This window comes from Octodon degus, unplaced genomic scaffold (genome assembly GCF_000260255.1).
Source record: "Octodon degus isolate 3935 unplaced genomic scaffold, OctDeg1.0 scaffold00077, whole genome shotgun sequence".
Classification (NCBI taxonomy): domain Eukaryota; kingdom Metazoa; phylum Chordata; class Mammalia; order Rodentia; family Octodontidae; genus Octodon; species Octodon degus.
In genome coordinates, this window is record NW_004524653.1 from 11,568,958 (window position 1) to 11,579,192 (window position 10,235).

The following is a 10,235-nucleotide window of genomic DNA, read 5'->3' on the forward strand; positions in this document are numbered from 1 at the left end:
TCTGGCTTAGGTCTGGCTGCTGTGCTCAGCTCCTTCCTGCTGCGGACCTGGGCTTGCACTGGGTCTGGGGGTTCCCGGAACTCGGCAGAAATTCCTACTCAGCAGGAGTGGTGGGGCAGGTTAGGTGGAGTGATGGGGGGCGGCCCGAGTGGGTGGGAGAGGGTCCGGCCCATGCTGCGCCTTGGCTGGGACTGGTCCTGCCGGCGCAGGTTAGCAGGAAGCTCTCCACACACTCACCGGACCTGGGCTAGGACTGGGTCTGGGGGTTCCCGGAAGTCGGCAGAAATTCCTACTCGGCGGGAGGGGTGGGGAGGTACCTTTTATTTTATTGTAATTAATATAAATTTACAGTTCAGTAGCCTCTTGTGGCCAGTATGTACAATAATGGCAGGTTAAGCCCGTTGTTAAGAGAATGTTGCATTTTATTTTATTTTATTTATTTATTTATTTTTTGTGGAACCGGGGATTGAACTCAGACCTTTGTGCTTGCCAGGGAAGCACTTATTCTACTGAGCCATCTCCCCTGCCCTGAATATTGATTTTTCTGAACAGTCTTTCCTTTTGGGTTACAAATCATGAAGTAGTTAGCCAGATTTGAAGGATCTCAGAGAAGAGATGTGTGGGAATGGGCTTGTGATAAATTTATCTTGGAAAAGTTCACTGGAGGCAATGCAATTGGAAGAAAAGCAAAATTATGGGACTAGATTATCACACCATTTAGAGGCAGAGCTTTTTTACAGTCACAGAGGCTTAGCAGAGGATTTGGGATTGCTGACAAATTAGATCTTTCATTGTGAGAGTTAATCACATTCTCTTCCAAAAAAGCAGTACTTCCCATGACTATGACTTGTTTTCTTGTAGGATGATATTTTAAGATCAGAGAAACTGCACTTGTCTACATTAACTTCAGTTATTTAACATGGAATCTAGGGAAATTAAACACCGACCAACCAATGAGCCAGTCAGAGAGCCAGGCAACGACCCACCCACCATCCACCCACCTACTCACACAGAGTTTATAGTGGAATGTAAACTGTTATCACTTTATAAAATAAGAATTTTGGATGAAAGAAAGATTAACAAGACATGAATCATAATCAAACCTTCTTAGACAATTTGCCAACTTTGTGTTTTGCTTTCCATGTGTCATTATATTTCATCTTGAGGACATGGCTGGAAGGATTAGAAGGTAGCAGGCAGATCTGGACTGTGTCTCAGACTAGCCAGGACCCTTAGCCCCTTACTGTGCTAATATTCTATGTGAACAGAGACTCTTAAGCTTCTTTACCTGCCATCTATTGGAAGTTTCCAGAAGCAAATATGAATTAGCTAAAAATTAATATAATGTTTAATTTTGTGTGTATGTGTATTTCTGAGACAGAATCTCATTACATAGTGCAGGATTACCTTGAACTGACTATGTAGTCCAGGATGGCCTCAAAGTCAAAACTACCTTCCTGCCACAGCTGCTCAAGTGTTGGAGTCACTGGTGTGTGCTACTATGCCAGGCTTACAAATGTTTTATAAATTGATTCTGAATGCACCTAGCAAAAGTAAAGTAGGCAACTGATGTCTGCAGGACTCTGGACTGCTCAGTGAAGTTTTTTTTTTTGGTAAGAATAACTTGTCAAGTTTTAGGATTAATCTTCTTGTGAAGCTCTTGTTACCTCCACTTGAAAAGGCTGAGTTATATTCTTCCTACTTGCAAGGCTAGAGTCTCATGGCAAAGAAAGCCAGACACAGTTATTGTTGTTAAGGGACTCGTAATTCAGACAGAGAAAATAATAAAATGATTGGAATATAATGCAACAAAGATTATGGTAGGGGAGATGTAGGGCACTGCCAGTTTTGTTTGGGGTGAGTTGGTGAAGTTTCCAAGTTTTTAATGTAATATGGCATGAGTAGGAGCCATCAGGGAATTAGGGGGAGCATGTTGAGGGGAGAGGGCATGTGGGCTTCAGAGGGGTCCTAAACTTGGTGGGGAAGTTTTTAAGTATGAAAGGGAGTGAACAGTGATAAGGTTTGAGGTGTAGGCAGGAGGAGAGTATCCATGGAAATGTTTGGTGGAACAGGAAAGGCACAAAAGCTGCTCGGCAGAAGGGAGCTGAGCTGCCAATTATGTTCATGGTGAGTTGGTGAAGTTTCCAAGTTTTTAATGTAATATGGCATGAGTAGGAGAGATCTCTTGGGAAAAAATATTTTTAGGCATTTCAAGCCTTGGATTTTGACTTTAACTATACCATCAGGTGGAGGCCAAACATAGTCTTTCAAGTCTATGTTCTATGTGAACTTGTTATTGTGGGGACTGTGATGACCGAAGGGATAGAGCATGACATGGCCTAAATGATTGCTTGAAAAAAAGGTGACAGCCTTTGACCGCACTCCCCAGAGCCCAGGGTGCAGAGAAGAATGTGACAAGGCCTTCCTGGGCCTCTACTGCTCCATTCCAGGAGGCCTCGAGATCAGCACTGTGCTTTCTGGGAATCAGTTCAACAATTTCCCAGGTCCTCTCTAGCACTCTTGTCTCCTGCCTCATCTAAGCCTTCCAGCCATGCTCCTGGTCAGTCATAAACAAAGAGAAAAATGAAAAGCCATCCAGGGGAGCCAGTGTGCAGAGGATGGGCTGCAGCCTCTGGGAGAACAAACCCAGGGGCATGAGGATCTACCAGATATGACAGTTAATGTCCTAGATGAAAGGGCACAGTCTCACTGAAGCCTGCCAGAAGGTCACAGGAGCAGGGGTGCCTGTTCCCATAGTGCAGGGCAATGATTTACCCATCTAAAATGAAGTCTTGTGCCCATGGGCAAAGCACTGCAGTTGGGCTTACAATCACTTTATGTAAGTCACTATACTGTCATTCAACCTGATATTGCACTCAAAATATAGCTGAAGCTGTCCCCATTAGTTAGCATTTCACCTGGGACTAGAGTACAAGGTTACTGTGGTTTCTGTATCTTTTTGATGCAGAGGACCTGGACCATCTAACATCAGTGACACACTAATGGTTGGGCAGTATTTGGTAGAGCAGTCAGTTGCATCCAAGGAGCAGCAGGAAGTAAACATGATGGGCCCATCAGGGCCTGGGCAGGGGTGAAAGCACCTACCCCACTGCATTGGCCTCCACCTGCATTCATCATTCTCTTTGTACAAGGTCAGTAAAGGAACTGTTTTTTTTTTTTTTGTTTTTGTTTTTGTTTTTGGAACCGGGGATTGAACTCAGGCCCTTGCCCTTGCCGGGGAAGCACTTATTCCACTGAGCCATCTCCTAGGCCCTGTTTTTGTTTTGGTACCAGGGATTGAACTCAGGATCTTTCACTTGCAAGGCAGGCTCTTATGCCACTGAGCTATCTCCCTGGCCCAGTAAAGGAACTCTGAGCCCAAAAACCACATTGTAATTTGGAAACCCTGGGCACATCAGATGGATAAGTAGAAGGACCTAAGTTTCAGTCATTTGTAGACACTGAAACAAAAGCCACCAAGTTATGAATATTATCTTTCTTTTACTGGGAGTTACAGGGAAATCCATTCTGTTCACCATTCTTGTAAAACTGGGCAAGTGAACAAGATGATCCTTCCTCTTTTCTGCAAGAAGGAACAATCAGTACCCAGCATGATATCATTATGTGTGTTACTGGAAGCTTCTAACCTTCACGGAGTGTTTACTGTGAGCAGGCTCTTCCAACCGTGTGGCCTTGTATTATCCTCATAAAATACCAAGGCAAGGTGTTCTCTTCATCTCTCACATGAGAGGACTGGCTTTTGCAAAGAGGAACAGTCATGCAGAGCCTGCAGGCTCAGTTGACTGGCTGCCCAGGACATTGTCAAGCCTGAGGCTGGAAGAGTTTATTGCTTGCCTCAGATCTGAGACTCCCCTTGGCCATGACTCTGCTTCTTCGTGGTGCTCTGTATTCTATACTTAAACCTGCATTGTACCTGTTTCTGATACACACAATAGAATCAGGAGAGTAAGGGAAGAGGCATTGTGGCCACTGACAAGAATATTCTGACTTGTGAGAATATTTGTCCCCTGCAGAAGTTAGAAGAGGAAAAGGAACAGCCTTGGGAGATTTCACCAGTAAAGTCAGGCAAACTCCATACTTACAAATGCTCTGAGGAAGATGTCTCGATTATCAGATATTTTGCTGCCTGAATTCCTCATCTTTATCTCTGTAGAAGAAAAATATTTTCAAATATTATCTTGTGTATTTTTATTCTTGCTAATAAAACTTGTACTTTTAACTACTTTCCTCATTGAGAATAGACTGTGAATCTGATTTGTGCTGTAGGAAGCACAGACTTTTAAAGTACTAAGCCAGGTATGGTAATGTATGTCTCAAATCCCAGCACTTGTGTGATTGAGGCTGGTGAATGATGTTATAGCTCAGTCTGTGCCATTGTTAATTTTAATCTATTATTGTTCCCTTCTTAAGGAGAAAGAAACACATACCCAGAGAGAGAGAGAGATCAATTGATTTGTTTAGAATCACTCAGACATGAAGCGGTAGAGTCCAGATTGGAGCTCCCATGGTTGATTTGAAGCCTATATTGCATCACCTTGTACATTGTCTCATCCACTGGGTGTTCAGTTCAGGGTAGGAAATATGGTAAAGAAAAGATAATCAAGTTTTTAGTATCCTGTTGTGCATCTTTTGAGACTTCAGTGGGCTGGGATTTGCAAGTTGGAAAATGGAGTCCCTAACTTATTCATAAAAAGAAAAGCACAGAGGAGCATTGCCTCACTGAAGCTGGTAGAAAGATGTACTTGAAGAGCAAGGTTAGAACCAGACGCCTCATTAGCAGCTGAGTGTCCTTTCCCCCCACTGCCCACACTGGGGGCCATGGTTATGCTCAGGCAGCAGCTCTGCTTCTTCCCTGGAGCTGGGCCTCTGAAGCCCCAGAACACTGGCATGGGGGGTGAGGTATCTGGTCAAAGAAGGGAGAAAAAAGCAGAAAGCAAATTTACTGTGGGGTTTCAGTGACACTGGCAGCTCCAGGTATAATGTTTAGGCAGACTGTAGGAGAGGGGAGGTCTGTGGATGCAGGTTTTTGTGGATGTGTCCAGAGAGGCATAGTTAGAGATCCACTCATGCTGTCATGGACAGGGAAGGATTTTTGTAGTCTGGCATGGAAGAAAGTTCTGAAGAACAATACTTATAAAGAAGAAATAGAGGTAAAGAGACCAAAAAGAAAGGAAAAGGAAAAGAAAAGAAAAAGAATAGTCATAATGGCTGGACAGAGAGCTCTTCTGAATCTGACCAGCAGCCCTAGGGTCAGGGTTGGGCATGAGACGTTGCTTACTTTTTGCGCTTTGGTTTGTTTTTTGAACAGATTATCCCACAGTAGGCAGTACAACACTGGAATCCAGGTGGACACCATCCCTCAGGTGTACAATAAATGTAGCAGCCCTTATTATCTGATATGCAGGTTGGAGGTTCCAAGATGTACTCTGGAACAGAGAACAGGGAAGAGAAGAGCCTAAACCAGAGGCCCAAGTAACAGTCACAGCTGGTAAGCCCAGGGATGCTGCCCCTCAGCTCTCTTAGGTGGTCCTGGGAGGGGGAAATCAAATTTTGCTTTTAGTTTTTGTCTCCCTCCGCATTCTGAGCAGTGAACCACTCCTTGGATATTCGTTCAAAGACTACATTTTGCAGGACCCTGAACCCAATGCTCATCCTCTATCTTTGCAGGTCAGATGTTGGGTCTCCATAGACCTCGTTGCATTTTTTCTTTCTTTTCTTTTTTCTTTTTTTTCTTTGGCAGAACTGGGGATTGAACTCAGGCCGTTGTGCTTGCCAGGGAAGTGCTTATTCCCCTGAGCCATCTCCCTGGCCCGCATTTTTTCTTTTTTTTAAATATTTATTTATTTATTTATTTATTTGTGTGTGTGTGTGTGTGTGTGTGTGTGTGGCCAGCTCAGCCCACCAGGGGGCGGGCTGGCTGACATGTAGTGCTGGGGGATTGAACAGTGGTCCCTGTGCTTTTTTGCTAAGCTTGTTCTAAGTAGTGCTTTAGACCACTGAGCCATCTCACCAGCCCCCGCATTTTTTCTAAGTGTATGAATGTTCAGTGTGGCTTGAGCAAGTAAGGGTACATACATCCTTTTTCATTGGCATTGTGTAGATCTGAGCAAGTTGTATAGCTTCTCATGAATAGCATCGTTTATCCTCTGGTAAGTCTAACATAGACCAGTGTAGGAAGAGTAGGTGGAAAATAAGTTTTGCTAAAGGATGGAGGCCACAAAGCAGCCCAACAGTACTGGATCAGAGAGCCAGGATCCAGCTCAGTGATGAGTTCTAGAGGTGACTTCCTTCATGTTGAGAAGGGAGGGAATTTGAAAATAGTGTACAATAATTCAGCTTCTCCTTTGCCACTGGTGTCTCCTGATGAGCAGCCCAGCATCCAGCATGCCTCTGTTTTCTACTAATAGAGAAGAATAAACATCATCATATTGACACTCTCATGTATTCCACTTCCACCTAAGATCCACTTCCACCAGGAGATCCTATCCTGAGAGCTCCATTCCAGTCTCCTCCCTGTTCCTAAGTTCTTACACACAAGCATTGGCCTATTAACCTCTTCTCCCACCCTGGTTCTAAGTTTTGTATTCATCACTTGTTTTTTCTTTGGGGATATAGTCTTAAGTAAGACATCTGTTGCCCAACTCCTGGTTTATTTTTCTGTAAGTATTTGTAGTTAGAAGAAGATCTATAGGATATCACAAAGATTTGAAAGAAACAAAGAGAGAGAGATTACAGCTATTACTGTAACAGATGAGGTCACCAGAAATGAGGTGAAGGAAGCCAAGATCCAAGATGTTGACACTTTGGTAGAGACAAGTCACCAGAGATCACTTGGCTATTCCAGAACTGAGAGTGGAAGGCACAAGGTGGAAATCAGCCCTCAGTAGGATGAACATGGTGTATAGTGGAGCAGTGTGAGCAATGAGGCCACAAGTCAGAGTTCTCAGAGAAGTTACATTTCTGCAGTTTGAATTGGTTGCCATTGTCTTGTCCTTGTCTCACACACAGCTGTCACTAAACTTTCAGAGACCTTCTCTGTGTCTCTCCTCAAAATGGTGCCCTTGATTTTTCAAGTAGTTCTATTCTGAGTAGTCTTGCCGTCTTGCAGGTTGTTTATCCCCTCTCAGCAAGTCAGGCAGCTGGATGCTTGTTTCAAACTCCTAGAGCAGAATCTAGTCACCCAAGAAGCACAAGTGAGTAGACGTGTCCATCTTTTGTGCCCCAAATATTCTCAAGATGCTCTCCCCTCAGAGGAATGCATACCTGAAGGTTCTTCTCTAAGGTTATGGTTCAAAGTCAGCACTATTGCTTTTGGCATGCTGAGCAGGAGCATGGTGGCTGCTGAGGTGGATTCTACACTGCCCCACTGGTGCTACCCACTGGTAATTCCAGTGCCTATGAATCTTTAGAATATGAAATTAAACCTAAGACTTCCTTCCCCTTCTTCCCAAAATATCCTCTAGGGCCATTTTTTTGTTGTTGTAGATTTCACCTTGAATCCTACTTAATTTTTTTGTGTTAATGTTTGAAAAGTGGACAAAGTAATCTGTGGAAGAACCAGGGAAAGCATGAATAAGTTGGGGTATGCAGCCACCGTATTTATTGTAATTGATCCTTAGCTAGCATTCACTGCAAGGATGATCTCTGTCTGTATGCGTTGCTTCAGGTTTTCCTCCCAGCTATCTTAAGGTTATTACACCCATTTTGAAGATAAAACCTGAGGCCCAGACCTGTATCCAGGGTCACATAGTTAGCAAACAGAGCAGAGATTCAAACCTAAATCTCACTGACATAAAGCTTGGATTCTTGAACATGACATTTCATTTTTTCTTAATGTGTTCTCTACTGTAGACCCAGTCCCCTCATTCTCTACTCCTCTGCTTCCCTCCCGTAGGACCAGACCCAGCACATACTCAGAAAGCGCTGCCTGGGACTCCCAGGCACAAGCTGCAGCATGAGGCTGAGAACCAGCAGGAACTGGAGAAATAGCACAGTGTTCATGGTGCCACTAGACGAGCAGGTAATTTCTGGCCAAAAGCAGCTTGGCTTGACCAGGCACAGCTTTGAAGAGAAGAGAAAGAGCCTCAGTGGATGCAGGCAGGCACTGTCTTTTTCTGTATATTTCAATTTAAGAGGACCTGGCAGGAACCCAAGCACCTCCCATGCATGCCTATTACAAGGCTAGTTGGTGTTTCTGAATCCACTTCTCCTCCCTACCTCTCTAAACTTAACTTCATTTTGCCTCTCATCTCTACAGGGCTCTTTTTCTTAGAGTGGTGGAGATGCAGCCCAGGGCCTTCGGCATGCTGGGCATGTGCTTCACCACTGAGCTACACTGCAATCTTACATAGCTTATCTATATCTCTTCAAATATTTTAGAAATAATTTTCCACTGTAGAGATTTGATGTAACTATATTATACTTATTCCTAGTGGCTTGAATTCTTATCTGACTTATGCTATAGTACTTAAGTAAGTCCACCCTCCTGCTTATAGGAAATAAAAACCAGTCAATTAAGTGTCTGCTTTCATTTTAAGCTTTCAGTACACTAGTATTACTCTACTCTGCAGAGAGAGGCTCCACCCAAGGCCACAGAAGAAATTTGTTAGAGATGAATAAGAAACCTAGTGTTCTTCTGTGCCAAGAAGGCCCCCATGAAGTCAGGCAGGGAATAAGAGTCTCTTTTGAGCTGCATCTCCATCAGTCACCCAATCCAGAATATAAGGATTGCCAAAGAGAAAAAAGTTTCGTTATGCTTAAACTGTGTTACTAGTTAAGATAGAATAAATTGGTGTAATAGAGGGCCTACATGAAATAATGGCTGAAATGAAGTACAGTTTGTGTCTCTTGCCTACACATAGTTCAATAGTAATATTGGACTCTTCTTTTATGGGATGGCCCAGGAAGCACAGGCACTGAGGTCTATAGGGGAAGTGAGAGAGTAATGGAGGGCATAGGATTTAAGACACTACTGATCACCAGGTTTTGGCAAGAGGCATAAAAGAAGTTTCCAGAAAAGTCCAGGAGTATTGTGAGTGGGTCCTGGGTCATGAGGTCTGGAGGAGCTTTAAGCTTGAGAAGGCTGTTTTCTAGGCAATGCTTCCATGCACCCTTTCTGCTCCTTTTTGAGAATCCAGGCTCTAAGAAGTTGCCCACAGTTGATCTATGTAGCCACCACTGCTTATGTTTCAAAAAAGTGTCAAAATATCAGATGCAGTTCACCCTTTGGCAGGAACATTTGCAGGAGCTTCCTGTGACTGGAGGGTGGGCTGTACACTCTGTTCCCCCAACTCTTTATTCAGACAGTGATACAGTATGTGAAGCAGGAGGACTTTTAAAAATTTATTTTTATTTCTTTATTTTATTAAGAAACAAATAGCAATGAAACAGTTTCAAAACTGATTAATAAGACAGTTTCAATAATTAATACATTGTGCATTGTTATCTTCTTAGTTGTTATCCATAGTACAAGATGCAGACAGGATATCTTGTCCAAGGCAGGGGGACTTTAAGTCACAAGTATAAGAACATCAACAGGAAGGCCATCTTCCACATCATCTGCACCCTTGTCCTTGTCAAGTGAATTTGAACAAATGCCCATGAACTTGCTTCTTTTATTTCCATTGCTACAATCATTGAGAACCTATCATGTTCTCCACAAGTGTCCTCTCTCCTGTGCTCAGGTCTCCACTCTTATTTGTGTTTCTCTCTTCCTTCCCTGGCCCATGCATTCCTGAAGCCCTGGGAGGGGCTCTGCTCATGGAACCAGCTCTCCCAGGGTGAAAACTGATCATGGGTAGGGTCTGCTGATGCTGAGGAGAATGTTGCTCATCCTGGAGTCAGAAGGACCAGGCTAAGCTTGAGACAGGTGGGGGCAGAACCTGGAGTAGGAATAGGGAAGATCTCAAATACCTCTGCCCTCTTTAGTTCTGACCACCTCTTACCTGCTCTTACAAGTCTCCTTCTGAGATTCAGATTAGTGTTTCTTTACAATGGGGATTATGAATCCAGGGAGGTCCCATGACATATCCTAGGCCAAAATGAGTAATAGCATTTGATAGGAGTAGAGGATCATCTCCTTATCTCTGATCAAAATAAGGGCTCTGTTTTGCTTACTTTTCTCCATTACCTGAAGCCTGAGATATGCTTTCATGTACCACTTTTATGTACCTATCCATCACAAGTGTTGCCACTCTCATGTTGCGGCTCGTGTT

General features: G+C 43.6%; 1 protein-coding gene across 1 annotated transcript; it reads right to left on the reverse strand.

The window, feature by feature from the left end:
• Window positions 1–456: 456 nt before the first annotated feature.
• Wfdc13 (WAP four-disulfide core domain 13) lies at window positions 457–9,384 on the reverse strand. The gene is made up of 4 exons (XM_023720678.1): window positions 7,935–9,384; window positions 5,300–5,447; window positions 4,104–4,168; window positions 457–926 (listed from the first exon to the last, which is right to left on the reverse strand). Exons 1-3 carry the CDS (start codon window positions 8,020–8,022, stop codon window positions 4,132–4,134), a joined length of 273 nt encoding a protein of 90 aa, XP_023576446.1. The 5' UTR covers window positions 8,023–9,384; the 3' UTR covers window positions 457–926; window positions 4,104–4,131.
• Between the last annotated feature and the right edge of the window lie 851 nt (window positions 9,385–10,235).